At 40.8% G+C, this 20,252-nt stretch overlaps 1 protein-coding gene across 1 annotated transcript; it reads right to left on the reverse strand.

Moving 5' to 3' along the window:
• Positions 1–346: 346 nt before the first annotated feature.
• Positions 347–16,624, reverse strand: LOC102041213 (p53 apoptosis effector related to PMP-22-like). Its single transcript, XM_031056284.1, has 3 exons — positions 16,342–16,624; positions 2,548–2,691; positions 347–2,293 (listed from the first exon to the last, which is right to left on the reverse strand). Exons 1-3 carry the CDS (start codon positions 16,550–16,552, stop codon positions 2,079–2,081), a joined length of 570 nt encoding a protein of 189 aa, XP_030912144.1. The 5' UTR covers positions 16,553–16,624; the 3' UTR covers positions 347–2,078.
• Between the last annotated feature and the right edge of the window lie 3,628 nt (positions 16,625–20,252).

The raw sequence follows: 20,252 nt of genomic DNA on the forward strand, positions 1-20,252 counted from the left end.
CGTTACCGTCTGCAGCACATCATGGCACAGAATCACGTGTGTAGGCACTCAGCTCCATGAGCCCATAAACAAATAGGGCAGTCCACAGGTGTCCACTGTTCTCATGTGCTTGTGAACAAGGCCTTGGGAGACAGCCAGCATAGGACTGAAGAATAACACAAGCTGTAGTCGTGGTGCTGGATGTCAAATTTCAGCCAGCACGCTCAGGTACTCCCAGGGGGTGCCTGAGAAGAGGAGGCTTTGAGGGCTTTCACAGTTCCCCACTCTCAGTAGAAAACAAAAGTTAAGACTAATTTTTGAAATAATACATAGATACCATCTTTTATTAGGTGTAATAAGCATGATGAAAATATTTATGATAAGTTTTTTCTCCTGAATGGATAATATTACACGAAGAATTACAAGTCATTTTATACTAATTGTGTTCTCAACTGTATTTCACTTTGATTTTCTTCCAGCTAGGAAATATTTTTTAAGAGTATTTACATGTTCTTGCCTAATTATGCATTGTTACATACATTCTCCCATTGTTTATGCTCTACCCATCTCTCAATCTCATTGATCAAGATTAGGAGACACTCCATAAAAGTGAATGGAGTTAACTGCTTAGAAAAACCCAGCCAATCAACCAAACAACCAAACAAAAAACTCCAAACAACCCAGGTGAAGCCCTGTGTCTTTACTAATTTTAGCTACCGAAAAGTTTTAACTGAAAAATTTTCTACCTCTAATTTGTTGAAACAAAGAACACTTGGCAGGGCTTTTCATAGTACACAAAATTACAAAATTGCAGATGTGTTACAATAATAAACCTCAGTGGTTAAGGATCTAGATGAGACTCCTTTTCCACATCACATTATTATCCTTTTTTTCACTTAAGAGAATGTATTGAATGTTATAAAGTTAGGTTTAACAAGGCAGAAACCAACAGAGTCTTGAGTATACTTCATTGTTTGCAGTATATTGAGGCTTGAGGCACTGTGGAGCATAGGATGCTGGAAGATGCTTTATGATGTGATTTTCTCTGTGAGAGCTTTAGTATGAGTTGGTAAGGGATATTTATGCATTTTACAGTTACATATGAATGTATACACTTTCCACTTTTAAAATATTTAAGAACAGCACATCAACAAAAAAGGAGCCTTTTAGCAACTGTATGATACTTACACTCACACTGCTCCAGCTCAACTCCTGAGGTGCAGGGACATCATACCTGACCTTTCTAGACTAGATAAAAAAGTTGGGCCAGTATAGCGGAGCATTTTAAAATCATAGGTTTTGATACAGCAGAAAAAAAATTTCAAGACACCCAAGAAGAAAGCCACACCAGGAGCTTTATCAAACCAGGTCTGCAGGTTGCAGGGGTGGCTTGAAATCCCTTCTGCCTCTGCCCACTCTGTACTGGCACCAGCAATGGCACACCAGGATTCTTAAGGCTTTACTGGTGTTCCTTGCTTACTCTTGCAAATATTTAGAAATAAATATATTCCACATGAATGAGGAAAAGTCAAGATGCTGGCTCTGGTAGGGAGCTTTGATCCCTTCTTTACTCTGTCCTTATCTCTGGCTTAAGTGAATTAATGAAAAATAGAAGCAAAGCTGTGAAGTGCTGGCTGACTAATTTACTACTTTGGCAGTCAGTGGGTAAATGTATTTGATTCTTTGAAAATTGTGCAAAATCTTCAGGTTGAAGATGATACAAAATGGGATTTTTCTGAGTTTTTTACCTTCAGGAGGAAGATAGACATTGTTTTACTTATTGCCAGTTTAATAAGTTCTTTTTATTTAATTACAATTGTGAACGTATTTAAAATGCAATGGAATCCACATAAACTCCACTCATGGAAATGAATGAGGAAAACCAAGGGGTTTTAACATTTGTGCTTTATGTGATCAACTCACATCAGATCTGAAGGTCCAAAATAGAGTAGATAACTTTACTGCAGATGCCAGTGCCATATTTCTACACACATTAGAAAAGTTTCCAGCCTTTTCTACTAACATCTGATGACAATATTCTGAAAAACGTAGCTAGTCTGTCAGGTATCTCTGGAATATGAACACATTTTTCCTGGTGCTTATGGGGAAGAGTAAAAATATGTGGGCTTGACATTACCCAGGATCTGATCTTCATAGTTAGGAAGGCAGCAGAAGAAGAATCCCAAGCATATTTCCATAATGGCGGTGGTCCAGCCAAAGCCATAGGCCCAGCTGAACATATTGACTCCTGTCATCTCAATTTCAGATGAGAACTTTACTGGGTAAATGACCAGGCCCATGATGGAGAACACAGCTGAAGAAACAGGAGAAAACAAAAAAATGTTTAACACCCAGCACCACTGCCATCCTCCATAATCCCTGTAGCTAAACCCATCCAAGTTTTGAAGGATCTGAAAATCAATCCAGTGCCATGAGAGACTTTGATTTTTCATAGAGAGCTCAATTGCACACAGGCAGAGACTTGGGTATCTAATCAGCTGAGGAAAATATCAGTTCTGGAATGGATATATCTGCACAAGCTAAACTTGACCCCACATGCTGCCTTACCAGCCACGAAAAGCAAGCCTCCGATCCCACGGATGAAGTTGAACCGAAGTGTGTCGATGGCAAAAGCTATGATGGCCAGTGCAAAACAGATGACTAGAAGTAGAAAGCCAACCAGGTATGTGGCAGCAGCAGCTCTTCCCCAGGCTGAAATCAAAAGGAAGATATATTAGAAAGGAACAAAAACAAAAACAAAGGCTTGTTTTCTCTGGTTAGTAAGTAAGAGTTAATTTTAAAACCTGTGAAAAGAGGATCATCTCCCAAGAAAAAAAGCATGGGAGCTTTCTCTCTTCTTATAGGTGTGCATTTCAGTTCTACAAGAAATCATGTGCTAAGTGCAGAATGCATAAAATTCCAGATTGGTCTTCTCCTGCAGAATGAAATGGAGGTTTGGATGCAAGCTTACTGTTTAGTTTAAACAACTAAGAATTAAGAGAGAAATGGCTTTAAAGGTGTAAAACTGGACGCTGTCCTTCAATAGCAAATATTACCTCAGCAGATGCCATAAAACCAGCTTCCTTTTGCACAGACAAGGAGAATTAAACTGTCCCTGGAACTAATAAAATCTTCCTTCTAAACAAAGTGTTTATAAAAGCACAACCGATCTGGCAAACTTAAAGGTATGAAAATAACCCATAAATGTCAAAATTCAGTGATTTCTGTCTTTCGGCCTTAGTTTAGCTCTGTGTCCTAAATGGAGCTAAGGATTTGGAATTTGTTTTGTAGGGAGATTGGATCTCTGATTTTGGTCCAAATTTAGAACCATTTCAATTCAAAAAGCTTATTCCGGATATTAATTCTTTCATTTTCAAATTATAAATTTTTATGTTATAACACGTTAAAGCAAAGCATATTGCACTAACATAATACAACTGGAAAAATAATATTTATTTAATATTTCAAGACTTGAGGAGCAACTACTGCTCAAAGAGATCAAATTGTCTGGGTGTAAAAAAAACACTTTGACGCATTTTAAATTATGCATTAAATTGAGTAAGCAGTTAAAGTCTGCTAGGCATCTACAGATTTCATCCCCTCATCGAAGCCACTATGTCTTTGTCAAGTGTTGGCTTCTAACCAAATATATGCATCAGCAGTGCCAAAAAATTATCACAGCCCAAACAACCCTGACAATAATTACAACTCAACTTAACTGCAGTGCATGCTGTTCAGTAAAAGTTCCCTCTGAAACTGAGTAAGTAACCTATCAATTTGTTTGCTTTAAGCATTGAAGTAATAAAATGCAAAGTGTCCTGCCTTTCCCTTGACCAGAGTCAGGTAAGCATGAAAGCAACTGACCTGTCCCCAGTGAGCGAAAGCTTGGTGTTCAACCTGTCTTTCCCCAGGGCTCACACCACCACTACTATTAGGCAAGAAAAACGGATCAGGATTTTCCAGCTATCCTTTTCTACCCCTCAGCCCGTCAAAACCAATTTCCCATTTGTTTGCTTTTCAACATTCTCCCTGCTTTATGATTCTTACTGCGTTCTAGCTATTGCACTACATCTTCAGTTTTATTTCATCTCCATTCTCTTTCTTATTCCACAAAGTTTCTGTGTGCTTGTAGGGCTTTTCAACTGGGTCGTTCTTCCCAGTAAACAGGCAGCTGCCTGAGAAGACTGAAAGGGACAGCAATTGTGTTCTTACGTCTCATTTTCTAGCCCACTGTTTTAGCTCAAACTCTTCTCTCTAGGAGTTTACAGGGGACTCAGAGGTAGAGTGTGCAGTGTGGAGACGCAAGAGGGAGGACAGCACCTCAGGCAGAGTATCAGAAGAAACAGTAGAGGAGAGGAATTTCTTACACTGCTCAATATACCCCATTGAAGGTGTTCCTATTCCTAGTCTCTTTGTTACCCCTTTAAAACAGCAAGAAAGGGGCACCTGGCCATAAGAGATTTTTCTCAGCAATGGTGACCTCACTGCTCTTGGATACAAGAGTTCTGGATACTTCTGGTAGAAACGTGAAATTACAAGAACATCTAGAACTTCTTAGTTGCACAATTGCTTGTGGTCCAGGCAAAGGAGCAGACTCAGAGCACAGCTGCCTGCCCAGCAAGTTCTGAGACACCAGGGAGTCCTGGGAGTTCCACCTCCCCGTCTGCCAAAGCTCAGCCCTGCTTCCCAAGAGCAGCTGACGGTAGAGCACTAAGCCCTGGGGTGGGAGCAGCACCTGGGCTGGGGGCTCAGGGAGCTGTGCCTGGTGGCTGCAGACATGTGGGGTGGCACCTTGCCCATGCCAGCAGATCCCTCCCCCGCCAGGCTCAGCCAGGTGTTTTTCCTGAAGTAGTGTTCCAAATGCTGTGACTGTGTGGAAGCAGATTGGGCGCACGCCCAGCCCGCTGGGCACTGCCCATGTGGCAAGAAGAGACTTGCTTGTTGCAGGATGCTTACACCATTTGGAGGCATTGCTCAATCACCTGACAGCCAATTTTTGTAGAACTGACAGCCAACTGGCTCCCAGTTCTACAAAAGGAAAAAAAAAAACCCTCAATGTTGGAAGAAAAACATCACACAGTTCCAAGACAGGAGAGTGCATGAAGAGTGAGTCTCTACTGGGTTTTTTTGAAGAAAAGGATTCTAAGTTCATCTGCCCTTTGCAAAAAGCAGCAGCTATCAGTACTCTTAAGACCATGGTGTGTAAACATCTTACCTTTCTTCAGTAAAAGGTAACAAATGCTTTGTGCAGCAATAATTGCAACTGTTTCTGTATTTCAGAGCCTTATTTTATCTTGTGCCAGCCAAGAGTACTAGAGTAGCTTAGTTCTTTACAAACAGAACTAAGACTTAAAATTCCTTAAAAATGTCAGAATTAGAAGAATTAAACTGGTCAAAACACACTGATAAGCAAGTGGCTAATTTAGTCCCAAATATTTTCTTATCTTCCAACGTTGTGAGGGGTTTTATCTCTAACACTGAGTAAAAATATAAATAAATTGTTCTATCTGCAAAGCTTTTTCTTAAAAATATGAACTCCAGGCCAAAGAATCCTTAGATTCTTTGCACTCAGGTGCAACACCAATTCAGTGTATTCTTGGCTGTAAAATGAGGGCAGTTAAAAGCAGAAAGGGCCCAGTCTACCTGTCACCAAATCAAAAATTGAAACAGAGGGAGCAGCAGGTTACAGGATATCAAACGGACTTTGTAAAAATATTCAGTAGTTTTTGAGATCTACTTTCTCAGCCCCAAAATGGTGATGATTTTTGGCTGTTTAAGAGTTAAAATGCGCTTGTGAGAAAAGAAACGTGTTTATACAAAAGTGTCCTTGAATACCAGCAGCATCCTGTAACACTTTGGTGCCAGTCCCATTTTTCCCTTTTTCAGTTCCTCCATCAGCTGAAAGAACACCAGTGAACACTCTGAAAGGGTTTGTGGGCAGCTACACACCAGCTACTCTTCAAAACTCCTTCTAACTGACAATTTTCTGAGCAATTTGGTCTTAAACAAGACATTTCTATCCCAAACAGGCAAGAGGAACCCATGTTCTCATACCTATCTCAAGCGAGTGAGGACAGTGCTTGTGATAACAGAGCTTTGTATGTCACTCAGCAGTGATTTGTTGGAATCTGGGCTGTCCAAAGTGAAGTTATTTGTGAGTCTGGGCTGTCCAAAGTGGATACAGTAACATGTGACCACTGGAAAATGGAAATAAGTGCCTGACTTCTACAACTCCCTGCTTTGTGAGAAGACCCCTGAGCTAATTTAGAGACCAGAAAGAGCCCTCCATGCCAGGACAGAGCTCATGATATCTTATGAGCTACATAATTAGCTGAGACAGAATTCAATAATAACACAGATTTATTACTCTCCTATTAAAGCTAACTCAGTTTGGAGGCAGCATGACTACCTCTTGCATTGCACCATATAAACACATTTTGATTATCCTATATCTGGCTGCAGCCATAGGGAAGCTGATGGACTTAATTAGACATCCAGGATTAAGAATATCTCCAGTTTCCTGCCTTCCTGATTTTACTCCCTCACACATTCTACAGTTTATGAAAGTGTAAACACTGTCGGTGCTTCACACAAAAAGAAACAAACTTTCTTGCTCAGCAGTCAGTTGAGCCAAAACTTTGAACCACCAAACCTTGTATTTCCTTAGCCTGTCATCTTCATGCTCCAAATGGTACCTTCAAAAAAAGGGCTGTTGTGTCTTGAAAATAGCATATAACCTTTACTTCCTCCATGACAAATACAAATGCCTAAGTTCCTGGTGTATGTGTTTCAAAACATGGGAAAACACTCACAATAACATTCCCATGTTTTTCTTCTGGTACTCCCACACCACATAAACTGCTGAGTCTCTCCTTGGGTGACATTTTCTGAAAGCAACCCCAGAGAGTTCAGAAGTACCACTCCTTGTATGATCAATAAAAACATACTTCTCCAAATTTTCCTCTTGGCTGGAAGCTAAATACACAACTAGCATTGGAAAGAAAAACAAGTATTTATTGTCAGCTCACAGACACCAACAATTATCTAGAGGTTCTTGCTGACTGCAGTGAATTGTGCAGCGATTTGAGGAAGGGTAGGTTTAATTCACAAGAACCAGGGAGGGGTGAAAGAAAATGTAACAGACATTTTGCTCTGTTATCCTTCATAACACTGAGGGAAAGAAACATAAACCCTGTAGTTCTAGCTGCAGTCTTGCAAAGCAACTTTAGGAGGACAAAAATCTGCAGTGGTAGCGATTAATCTCAGTGTTGTACGTAAGGAGGATATTTCTCGGCTGAGTTTGCAGAGCTCAACCTGTTTAACATCTCTCTGTTTAAAGGGTCAGTGTTGTACGTAAGGAGGATATTTCTCGGCTGAGTTTGCAGAGCTCAACCTGTTTAACATCTCTCTGATTAAAGAGAAAGAGCATTATTTTGGAAACAAAGCTGAACTCACTTGAGTTTCTCAACCTGGCGTTCTTTGTCAGGGTGTGGTGAGCACTGCAGAGCACATGCTTCACTTTGAAAAGGAACTGCTCTGGCCAGGTTCTACCCATTTCCCTTTGGCTGGTTCTCCTCAAGAAAGTTTCCATGTGAAAGTGCACATGTTTGCAGCAGAACTCGTGTTCCCTTAGCATGACTCTTAAGGTGGTCCATCAAACCCATTAACCCATTAACATCTCTACCAGCCAAAGCTGCTGGTGTACATGCATGCCACTATCATCAGAACTCTGGATTTCCTGTGTTACCTGTGCAACAGGACACAGTGCAAAATCCCATCTTCTGGAAATACTGACTCTGTAACACTGCCAGCTGTGGGGAATTTCTGTGCTCTTTCTGGAAACAAATGCATGCTATAATCTCTGCAATTGTTTGCTGATCACGTGAGCTGGCATTGAAATACCAGTGTGCATGTGTTTGTATACAGCCAAGATAAATCAGAAACCATCAAAAGCAGCTTCCTTTGAATAAACTGCATGTGCAGACTGAAAGCCATTGACTGAAAATTATTTCAAAGGAAGTTTGTACAACTGAGAAGAAGATCACATATTACTCATGGATAATTTATGAACAGAATAAAAGGAGGAAAATAATATCAAAGGTATGATTACATATGTACTATTTTCTGAATTTCTGTCTTCATTGCATCTGGATCTTCATTCAGAGAACTTCATTCTCTGTATATCTTTCATATGGGTAGTCAATACTGGAGGATTTTTTTGGTTGAAATTTATATCTTTTGCAATGGAATACAGCATTTTTAGTCTTTCTGTATAACATCCTCTTTGGTAAATTGGTTCTTTTCCCCCTAGAATTACTTTATTAGAATTAATCGGCTGTTAATATGGATTTCTCATTTAATAACAGAGTATTATCTCATGAAAGTCATTTTTGTGTAAGCCAGAACCAGCTTTTATCTTGCCACTATTTAAAAGACAAGCATGAAAACAGAGAATGACCTATTTTGGTTCACATTAGGATAATGTCACGGCCAAAGTTTCTCAAGGATTAGTAACAGGTCCCATAAAAATGAGAAAGGATTAGGACACTAGGACAATTACCCCATAATAATGATTTTAGATGACAACATTAAGGAAAAGAACCTTTATGAGTAGTTCTTCTATCAATAAAACATAGTATACATTAGCAGAAGGCAGTGTTTTGGCCATAGCTGTATGCTAAAATGATAGCTCAGTGTAGCTTGCTGGGCTTTAACTCCTTTAAAGGAAAAATCTATTAATTCCTCACCCCTGACTTCACCCACAAACAAACACAGGCAAAACCTTTATGTAATCTGAAACCCTCCTTTCTTACTGAGGCAAGCAATTAAACTTAAAAGTGATTCTGAGTTGAATTTGAGGGGAGGAGCAGTTGCATCTTGAGGGAGTGGCTCAAATTCATCTCATCATAAGCTCAGACGTGTACAGGCTTGACTTAGAAGCTGGCTTCTGCAAATTCTGCATTAATGAGGGCTGCTCCCTGATGCTTGCTTAGTGCTGGGAAAGCAGAAGGGGCAGAAGGGCTAGAGCCATCATCAAAGGGAGGACCAAGAGAGTAAGTTAGATATTAAGTATAATGCACACACAGTGCCTCAGAATTAAAGGTTTGCTCACAAGAGAGTCAGGGAGTACCCCTATCTCACATTCTCTTCAGAAGCAGTTGCACACACTGGGAAAATCTCAGGATTAAAGCTCAGCCTCGTACACTTTATTCCTATAACATTTTTTTCCTCCTATTTCTTTTTCCTATTTATTTTAAATTAAAGCAGGATTACTTATACTTGGATGTGTACATGGGGTTTGGGAGGGTCAGGTAAATAAAATAGGTAAAGTATTGATTAATCGGTTCATTTACATAAGCTCAGTTAATGAGAATAGCAAGATGTACCTGCTCCCTAATTACCCCTGAGTGGGTTGAAATATTTAATGTGAATTAAACAGCATCGATTTCCATGATAATACAGGCTATGAACTAGGACTTTTAATCAAAACAGTAGAGTGGAACCTTTTAAAAAAAAGTTCTTTTTAAGTTTTATATTCCCAAAGTCATTTGAGACTAATGAACACTGAATTTACATCTTATTTCCATATGAACCAAGAATTGTTGTCACTCTTGATCTGCAGTTTTCATGCTGTGAGCAAACTTTGTTCTGAAACCTTGATGAAAATCACCTTTTGCACTAGGGAATTTCCCACTAGCAGACCGTAGTTGTGAACCTGGATCTGATTTTCTGATAGAAGCAAAATTTTACTATTTGCAAAATAAAGCCCTCAGAATATAAGCAGAAGTCATGCTTTGTACTCATAAAAATATATTGAATTTATTTACTCTTCTTGTTAATGAATTGGCTTTTACAATGCATCCTGAAAATCTTGGTCCTTTTCTGCTTTCTGCTGATGAGGTTGTTAAATGAACTGCACAGAGACTTCCTATTTTTCTGGAGCCTGATTTGGGCACAGCATGCATATGTCAGCGCAGTAGGCGACATTAAATGTACTCATTTTCAGATTAGTAATTCAGCAGGACTGAAGTGTTATTTAGTACTAGCAGAAGGAAGCCAGATACCTCTGGAACACAGGCTAGTGTCAGCACTCCACAAGCTACTTTGAGTTCCTGGGAATTTTTGAGCAATGAGTTATTTTGTAATGGTACTCGATGAAGAAGAAACATGGCATTACAATGCTCACTGAGTCAGTGTGTTTGAGGTGTCTCAGAACAGCACAAGCTGCCAGTAAAAAGTGATACAGAAATGTGAAAGAATGTTCTAATAGTTTTGTTTCTTTTGCTGTTTAACACCTTCTCACTTAAGTAATATGTTTAAACCTACACTGGAATATGAAATGCATCTTGCAGCCCTTATCACTGTTCACACTATGGAGATGTTGTTATGGAAATACTGTATTAGACTACCTCAATAAACTAGAGGAACAGATGAGGTGAAGAGGACTGAGAGTTTGGCCACAAGTTTCCACATGCTGTCAGCAGAGATGTCTCCTATGTAAGTGACTAGAATCCTCTCTTCAGGACTTCAGGGCCTGAAAATGCAAAGTGTTGAGGATCTCCTCAAAATCTTCAGCACCAGCAGTTCGTATCTCCTGATGGGCAGATGAGAATGTTCCACATGACTGCTATTTTTCCACATAATCTAACCGTAATTATTAAGGGGAGGCTGGATAACAAACAGTGGGATTACACATGCAATTGCTCTCTGGAGCATTAATTGCTCAAGAGCATTACTATTATTTAGAAAATAATCTGATTAAATCAATTTGCCACAGAAATTATAAAAGTACAAACTCTAAAACTACAAGGGAAAGCACACAAGAAATTGCAGATAAGGAATAAAAATTTCCATGGTAATTAAATGCTCTGGCCTTGATCCCTTCTCTTATACCTGTTTAGAAACAATGGAGTGTCTTCTACAAGCTGGGGAAAAATCAAATGTTTTCTTTCCTTCTTGCATCATTCCTTACAAACACTGTTGTGATTTTTTCATTAGCTATATGTTTAAAACTGTATTTTTTCTCATTCTAAACTCTGAATAATTATTGAGTATTCTACATTATTCGGTAACTAATCTTGTAATCTCATTTCTCCCTGCTTAATACCAGGGAACATTATACTTTAAGGAAAATGATGTCTTAGGAAATCATATGCTTCTCTACACACTGTAATTAAAGCTACAGACAACCACTTTATATAGATATAACTATTTTATGCTACAATACAGCAGGAACAGCAGCAACCTTTTGTTTTCATTTCACCCTGTGCCAAAGGAGTCGAGGTTTGCCCTTTAATCCAGGCCATGCACAGAGCAGAGCTGGGCTCCATCCTGGGCTCTCCCACAGGCTTCTTGATCTGCTCAGAAACCTCCCCAGCCTCTTTCCCAGCTGCAAAGACACTTTTGCAAAACTACTTCGATGTTACCAAATTCTGAAAGCTGTTAAGTGCAGAACCTTAACTTCAGGAAAAATCTGCAATAAAGGCCCAGTGAGCTTGTCCCTACTTCAAAAGCACAGTTACTTGTTTACTTCATTTCTGTTGTGATGTACAGACACCCTCAGATGCCAGAGAGACACTGTGACATCTTGTTTGTCCTCCATCTGCTGTATCCCATCCTGCCCCTCTGAAAATATCCCCATGTCACTCTGCTCAGGGTGCTTGCTTTATCATGAGGCAAGTAAGGGTTTCCCCATGTTGGGATTAGGTGCTGGCTGTCAGATATGATGGGAATGTGGAGGAAGGAAAAACAGTTTTATGCAGGTAGTGTGGCAGTGGCAAAACTTGGTGCCTGGTCTGTCCTGTGCCCCGGGTGTAATGAGCCACTGCTCTGATGGAGAAGATCATTTTCCAGAGGGAGAGCTGTGTGGCCAGCAGCGCAAGGCCAGTGCTAGATGCAGTACTAAGAGAGAGACTTTGGAAACTGACCCCAGCTACACCATGTAACCTTGCTGTTGTATCACTACTTGGGTATTTTTAGTAAGTGATTTCCATTTTGTTCTTCCTCCAGGATAATAAATGATGCTTCACTGTGGTAAAATATTCCCTGGAAACAAAAGCCTGGTACAGGCAAAATGGGGGGAAAAAACTACTCATCAATGGGGATGCAGAATACTTCTTTTCTCAAAAGGATATTACTTTTGCAACATTTCCTTCTTTCACTTATCCTGTAGCCATACTTATCTGCTGTCATATTTGAAGTAGATTTTGTTCATTATAATCATACTATACTAGCCTTCTTATCTTGCAGTATTGCATTCATATTCATAGACAAAAATAAAACTGGATATCTAGAACACAGTTGCCCATTATTTGCCTGGAAGACAAGCTGCACAAAGGGATCCCTTCCAGATGGCAAAATCATTCATTCCTCCACTAATCTCCACAGCCACAAACCCCTCCACACATCCCAGGAAAAACATATAATATAATATTACTATGTGAAAATAAGTGAAGATGTGGATTTCACTTGCCATATGGAAATGCCTTTTCCTGATTTTTTCCCCAAGATCTCTGTTTGCACTATGCAAATAAAATGATCTCGCCAATGTACACTTTAAAATTACAGTTGTTTTGATGGCAGCATTTGCAAATGGAAGAACTGCAAGGCTGGATGGAAGATAAGAAGGGACAAGTGTAGTCACAAGTTTTTCACCCTTTGTGCATCACATTCAGATGAATAAAATCAGTTCTTTCCCCCCACATTATTTATCTTTATTATGTATTTACCTACACATGTTTAAACATCTTCAAAGCCTGCAGTGGAATAAATTACATACTGAAGAAATGTCTCAGGTCTGCAAGACACACCTTGTTCAAGACAGGTAATACAGCCAAAGAATAAGAAAAACAAAGGAGTGCTGTGCCAGCATCATGATGGGGTTTAACCTGGGCATTTTCTTTGTAAGCTCAGCCATGTCCCACTGAGGTACATTCCATATTGCTCATTATCTATCCAAAAAGTCTTAATCTCTCTTTGTATGTGTTCAAGCATGTCATCAGATTGAGCCCTTTGTTTTTTCAAGTGCAAGAACAATGAAGAGCAAAAGCAATGAATCTCTCAGTCCCTCATCCTTAATTCCCTGCATTTTGAGTAAGTGTCCTAACTGGATATTTTTTCATATCAAGTTCTATTTATTTGAACTAAATGTGCTTGAAAAGCAACAGTCTTTGATAAAGTCTACATGGGTGTCATATGTTTAAAGCAGATGAGTTGAAGTCTTTGAGAAGATAACAGAATGTATAAACTCTTCATATTCTCACTTTCCAGAGAGCTCATCAACTTTGCAAAAGACCATGGGTTAGCAGATGCTTTCTTAGCAGTGCACCAGTGGAGTTACTCCACTGCCTTTTCAAAAAAAAAGAAAAAAAAAAAATCAAAACCTCTGAACTGCACTGATGCAGCCAGCGAAATATTCAACCTTCTTCCCTTCCAATATAATCAACCTCAGTGACACTGGGTTTTTGCCTTTCAAGTGTATAAACATATCTTGAGCCAAACAACTGAGATTCAAGGGGAATTATAAACATTGCACGTGCAGAATTTGATTTGAATTTGCACATTATAATTAACAACTTGCAAGGATGTTGCAATTACATCTAATTATGATAGGATGAAGATGACTGTAGTGGATTAAGATAACTACACTGTCCAAGTCATGTTGACAATATTTGCTGGCAGCTGCTGGGGTACACATACATATAATGTTTACCAGTGAAACCACCCCTGCAGGAGGGCCAAATTTCAGAACCTACCCAGCCAGTGGCAGATTAGGCAGGGAAGCTGAGAGTAAAGGTCAGAAGAAACAAGATGGAAACTGTGGAACAGAGGTGGGAAAAGAGATCTCATCTCGGGAATGCTGTAAAACATTTATGTCCTTTAGGTTTACATCACATCTTTGTCTCTGTGCTCAGGAAGGCGTGTAATTACACTTTGTTTAACCAGCACTGTGTTTAGCTTGGCACAAAGTTAAACATCCCACAGAACATGATGCTGAATGCTTGTTTTCCATGACCTTTCTGGAGGACAGTAGATAAATTTAATCCCAGAATGACTAAAAGCCTCTATTTCATCACTAATGCAGGTACAATCAGGCTCAACACAAGACCTGGATGCTGACAAATGAGATACTCTCATGGCCTGGTCTTTTGGGTGGAATCCAAGACCAGGATCAGCCACCTCTGCCCTGCATGAGAAAAGGTGGGAGTCACAAAAGAAACATCCCAACCCTGCATCACTGAGCACGGAAAAATAGAGAACAGGATTGGATCTGAGCACATCCGACCTCTGTCAAGAAGGGGTCTAAGGGAAAGGTCTGGAAAAGATCAGGACAGTGACATGAGTTTGCAACCTTAACAGTCAGGTGTACAGTCCTCTTCTTGGTCAGGGATAACTCACCCCCATGAAGGGCAAGGTCTGCATTTTAATGGCATAATCTGGCAAAGGCAGAAGCCTAGCAGCGTAACCCATTCTTACCTGGCCTTTGCATACCTTGTTTACATACAGCCTTCACATATTCTCCCACTGGCTAGGCGACTCCATTGTGCCAGACATATCCAGGAAACTTTGTCTAGGAGGATTTTGAGGATTTGCTTAGGCTTCCTGGGTATTTAATCACCTTGAAGAGTTCAGGTGAGAGATGCATGCCTAATGAGGGCACAAACAGCATTTCTAATGCTTTCAGAAGAATCACTGGATTCTCCAATGTACCCACTGGATAATGTCCTGCATGTGTGTACCAAGTCCAAAATGTTAGTGTAAAAAGTGCTGGACTTATTGTGGATGTGATTCATGGTAACCCCAGACATTGCAGGACAGTCCACACAGAGGATGACCTCCCTGATTTGTCTGGAGATGCTGTCCAATTTCCAGGGGAAACTGTGCATACAGCTGCAGAATTTAAAGCTATCAGAGTGAGGCAGGATAAAGAAGGAAGTGAAATGCCAAACACCTACGTAGGTCCCAGAACTAAGGAGAAATTTCTCTTCTGTTATCAAGAGAAGCAAGGTGAAACATCTCTGTGTTTCCTATCCAGTTAAAGCTGGCATTCATAGCATTCTCCAGGGCCTAACTTGGAGACTTGGAGATCAAGAGGAGGGCTTGCTTTTCAGGAAACTTAGGAGCAAACTCAGGACTGAGAGCCCTCTACTAAGCATCATGCTCTTTCTCCTTCTCTCACATGCCATGTGGCAGAGGACCGTTTGTTGGTTTGATTTATACCCAGCCACAGAGCTGATGCTGGAGCCCTGACAGCAGGGCTGGATGGTGATGCTCAGTGGAGCTGGTCATGCCTGGAGCCCTACACTCACAGAGGCCTGCTGCAATTAACTCATTACAGCTGAATTTTGTGCATAGAAGGTAGAGTTTCATGACATACAATAAACCTTCAGGAACAATTCTGAAGTGCTGTAATAAATGATCCCTGAGATTGCTTCAGCAAGTGTTTTTACTCTTATTTTTAACAAGAAGAACTGAGATTCTGAGCCCTTAGAGAAAAGGTTCTTCCTTGTAATTTGAATGAGCAAAAATTTTAAGAACTCTTGAACTTCTATTCCAGTTCAAGCTAACAGCCCTTCATTCACTATTACTTGTTTCAAACCATGGCCAAAAGCAAATATACAGAAAGAAAAAAAAAGAGGAAAAATAAAAAAGGAACAGAGCACATCCAGAGTGACCCTTCTCTTGGGCTATTCTCCCACACTTGTGGTTTATGTCTTTTCAAACTGAAGATTGCACCCAGGTCAACATGTTTAATAGCATGCTTCACCAAAACTTAGTACGAACAAGAAATCCTTTCATCTTTTAAAGATTTCTTTCATAATCACAAGGAGACTCTTTCACACGACCCACCTACCGGAGCAGTTTCAGGGCAGCATTCTGCAGCCTGACACTCCCTGGGAATATCTTGCTGCCATCTTACATTTTTACCTCCCTGTTTCTGGCACTCAGACCTGCTTGTCACACTAATGCCAGGCTTCCTCACACAACTTGTTGTTTGGATGTTTGATCACCGGTAGCCGTTAAGTTTTGGGAAGCAGTGATTAGTGAGAAGAGGTTACCAGACTCTTCCGAGAGAGGAAAAAATCCTGTATTATTTTTTGCACCATACCATACCACACGTGGGTTTTTATGTATTATGTAATCCTCCAGGTTCTTTTCTGCACAGGGGTGCGAGGCCATTTTATTTCTTCACCCGGTTAGTCAAAAGCCTCGGTGTACTCAGTGACAGTCCCTATTGCCTGTGGCTTCATATATAAATGCCAGGTATTGGGTGATGCAGTTAGGAGACCTGCGGGAAGGTGACCTGGGGAATGTGACCCTCTGCTTCGGAGCCTGCTCCTCGCCACCCCTGTCGGCGCTTACCGTAGCCCATGAGGGACTCGCAGCTCCATGCCCCGCCCTGGTCACCCCTCCTGCAGATCTGCCAGAGCGACGCTTGCAGCACGTAGGGCAAGGTCTGCGACTCCAGCCAGCCCCAGCCCGCCAGCGCGATGATGCCGAAGATGACCCCGATGCCCAGGAGCAGGGGCAGGATCCATCTGCAGCGCGTGTAGTCCAGGCCGTACTTCACCATGGCGGGGGGTAGGTGCTGGCAGGACAAGGCCTCTCTGCCACAGGCTGCCTTTGCTGAGCTCCTGGAAAGGCGCTGCCGGCACCTGAGAACGCCTGTGCAGATGTTGGGGAAAGGCTTTTCAGCCAGGACAGACACAGCAGAGAGGGAGGGAGGGAGGGAGGGATGAAGGGAGGGAAGGAGCTCCACCTAGATTCAGATGAGTAAGAGCTGCCACTGAGAAATAACCAGTTGAGCTGGGGAGAAGCTTCCAGGCTGGATTTATCTGTGAGATCTTCTCTGCCCTGCTGACTAGGTTACAAATCAGGAGATGTTTACCCTCAGCATTTAACCCTTTCCTTCCTGACATCCCCACCAGCTGCTGTGATTACACCTTTCCATCTTCGAAGGGATTTGCATTATGGCAGGAGACAGCAGAGACGAGAGGGAACTGTTTGCACGACATGGTGGATGTTTCTGAGACTTGCCACCTGGAGGCTGTGAGCTGCCTTTCTAGGGTTCCATTTAAAAATAAAATCATACCTTATTATTTACCTTATTTATGAGTATTAAAGAAATTCCCATAGCTGTTATAAAGCTAAGGCAATAAAAGAATGTCACTCTTGGCTCTTCCCCTTCTGGAGCATAGGTACAGAGGAAAAGAAAACTATAGTATGATCTGGATATAACCTTACTGGGAGAACAAAAGCTGAATTGTGATTTGACTGAGCCTCCCAAACACTCCCAGAGTGTGGATCTGGCTGTAGAAGCACTGCCTGGGGCCTGTCAGAGCCTGTCTGCAGCTGCTAGCAGTGCAAGGCAGAGATGAGCCATCACCTCTCTGTGCCCTGGGAGGACGCCCAGCAAGTGCAGGGCAGAGCTTCCTGTCTGTCGGCTCAGAAGCGATATTGCTGTGCTCGCTGCACTCTCCCTTTGAACTAACACGTGCTACTACCTAGTATTTTGGTAGGGCCCAATTACATTTACATCTGGAAGCAGCTGCAGCCCTTGATCAAAGCTGGTTTATGTGAAACACAGTTAAGCCCAGAGGATGTGAAGTATCCTTTGCTGCCATGGTGGATTTTGTCAGGTAGGGCTGCATCCAGATACTGAGCTTGTTTACTCAAAGAAATTTGTTATTGTATTGCAGCTGTCATGGTGCAATGTGACAGCTATGAACTGTTTGTGAACTGCACAGCACTTTTCTGAATTAATACTCATAAATCAATAATGGCCTAAATAAAGGAATTTAATAATTTACATTGCACTGATACACTGTGCCTGAAGAGGTATTGAGCTTGAACCAAACTGGAACATCCACAGCAATGAGCTGCAGCACAGTGAAGAAGTAGTAACTCCATAAAGAATTAGATTTGAAGATGTAAATTTGACACCATGCCTTATCTCTCATCAGATACTTTGTTTGCCTGCTGGTAGATTAGCAGTGACGTGGCTTCCTTATCTCTCATTCTGGCCAGCTGAAGCATGCTGCCAGCAGCTTTCCTGTGGCACAGATAGTCCAGTATCCCTGTGGCTGTGAGAGGTCCATCCAGGGTATCCAACAGGCTTCTCTGAGATCAGGAGACATTTTTACTGTTTTGACCATTGAATTTGAATGTTGCTGAAAGCTACAGCCAACTATGAAGACACCTTAGCTGCTGTTTTGAGTTGGAAATAAGGGATGATCTCACCTTTTTTTGGGGGGGGGGGTTGGTTTGTTTTTTTTGGTTTGGTTTTTTTTTGGTTGTTGTTGTTGTTGTTGTTGTTGTTGTTGTTGTTGTAAAGGAAACTTTATGGAACAACCATTTCCTTTCAATAGAATGTATCTTCCGTTGTAGCCCACATTTGTGCTATCCACAAATTCAGTTATCATTAACATAATGTTTAAAATACAATTTACCTGCTCTATAACACTGCAATATACAATTTTTAAATTAAAGCCAGTGTCATTTGAAGCCCAACCTTAGTATGCTATGCTGCTACCTACAGGTTTTCCAAGTCTGTATATACATTCTTTCTGTTACCACAGCTGAGGTAGAAGTGGACACAATAGAATCCAAAAGTTTGAGAGAACGCAGGTTTGGATATTAAATGGTTTTTAAAAGATGGCTTCAGAAATACTTGTGAATGTGGCAGCAGAGTGTAGACAAGCCTTTACTCAGCTGCCTGTATCTTGTCTCTTGCCAAGTTTCAACCTTTCACAAAATTACAGCTTTATAAGGATATAGGCAAATCAAATTAAAGCAATTTTGTACCTGAAATCTAGTATGAAGGCAGGTGCTGTCATGCATTTGAGAGCCAATGTCTGTTGAGGACTAAAATGGTCCTCTCTGAATTTAGAATGCTCAGCAATGTTTCAGGTAGGCACTTATTGTCGGATTTGTCATCAGTTTCTATTACAGCTCACATGTGGATGGATGCATGCTGTCACAAATGTTAGCATTTGCAAGGTGATACCACAGAGAACATTATCATGTTGAGAAAGAAAGGTGAGTAGTGTTCAGTCACCACAAATGTTTCTGTGTCTTGCCCACCTTTGTCATCCTTGAGCAACTCAGAATTACAACCAATCTTCACATTCAGTAAAAGGGTAATTTGAGAGATCTTGAACAGTAGAGAGGGAGATACATCCAAAGGTAACAAAAATTTGTATCCATCTCATGTAATTCTGATACTCCTATGGCAAACCGGGAAAAATGATTGGAAGCTTTAAGTGAAGTGATGACTTACCTTCACCATGCTTCATCTTTTATAATGTATAAGCTGGGTATTTACGTGAAAGAAAATGCTTGTTCTCCTTCTCCAATATCTGTGGATAGACCCTCCTGGCTAACACCAACATCATACATGCAAAATGAAGATATATTATCAATGTTAAAACTGTTAGATTGTAGTGCACTTTCTGCACCTAAAAATATTGCTAATGAATCTTCATCATTACTTGAAGTAACCAAGTAAGCAGGAGGATATTGATAAAACAAACAACTCTACAGCATTAGAGTTAGAAATAAAAATATGCCTTTTTCAGCCAAGATACAAATGGTTTTCTAGGAAGAAAAGTGGGAGAAGAAGCTGACAAATCACTGGCAGTGTATTTTCGTTCACCTTTAGTCTCTGACTGGTCAGCTAAGCTGCATAAATGACTGGATTGGCATAAACTGACTGGCTGTGGTGCATAATCATGACTTTTGCAGCAAGCACATTTTCATTCTCTTATAGTCACACTGCATGTAAACAAGAAGTCCCCAGAGTTTGAATTTAAAAAGCTGTGCTAAAATTGTTTTATGATCTGTTCTCTTGTTTGCTATCTTACATCTGACAAGTCATTCTGAGCATAAATTTCATAACTATTACTACTATCTTTATTAATCTATTTACAACCAAAGGTCCTTTTCTTTTGCTGGTAATGCCAGTCTACTGTTTCCCTTTGGAAAGGGCTGCACTGCAGTTATTGTTACAACCACAGCCCAAACAGTGATGCAACTCAGCCAAATTGTATACCTTGTGGTCACTCCCTGTAGCCTTCATCCCCTGGGCAGTAAGACAATAGTGTTCTCCGTGTGACTAATATTTCATCCATAGCAAGCACATGTAGAAAAAGACCTGTAGACATCATTGTAGAAATCATCATGTAGAAATACATTCTGAGCAAGACCTGACCTTACATCTTTGCAAAATAAAAACACCCTCCTGCAAAAATGCACACAGTTGAGATCTTGTAGTT

The sequence above is a fragment of the Geospiza fortis genome, unplaced genomic scaffold (assembly GCF_000277835.1).
Source record: "Geospiza fortis unplaced genomic scaffold, GeoFor_1.0 scaffold162, whole genome shotgun sequence".
Classification (NCBI taxonomy): Eukaryota; Metazoa; Chordata; class Aves; order Passeriformes; family Thraupidae; genus Geospiza; species Geospiza fortis.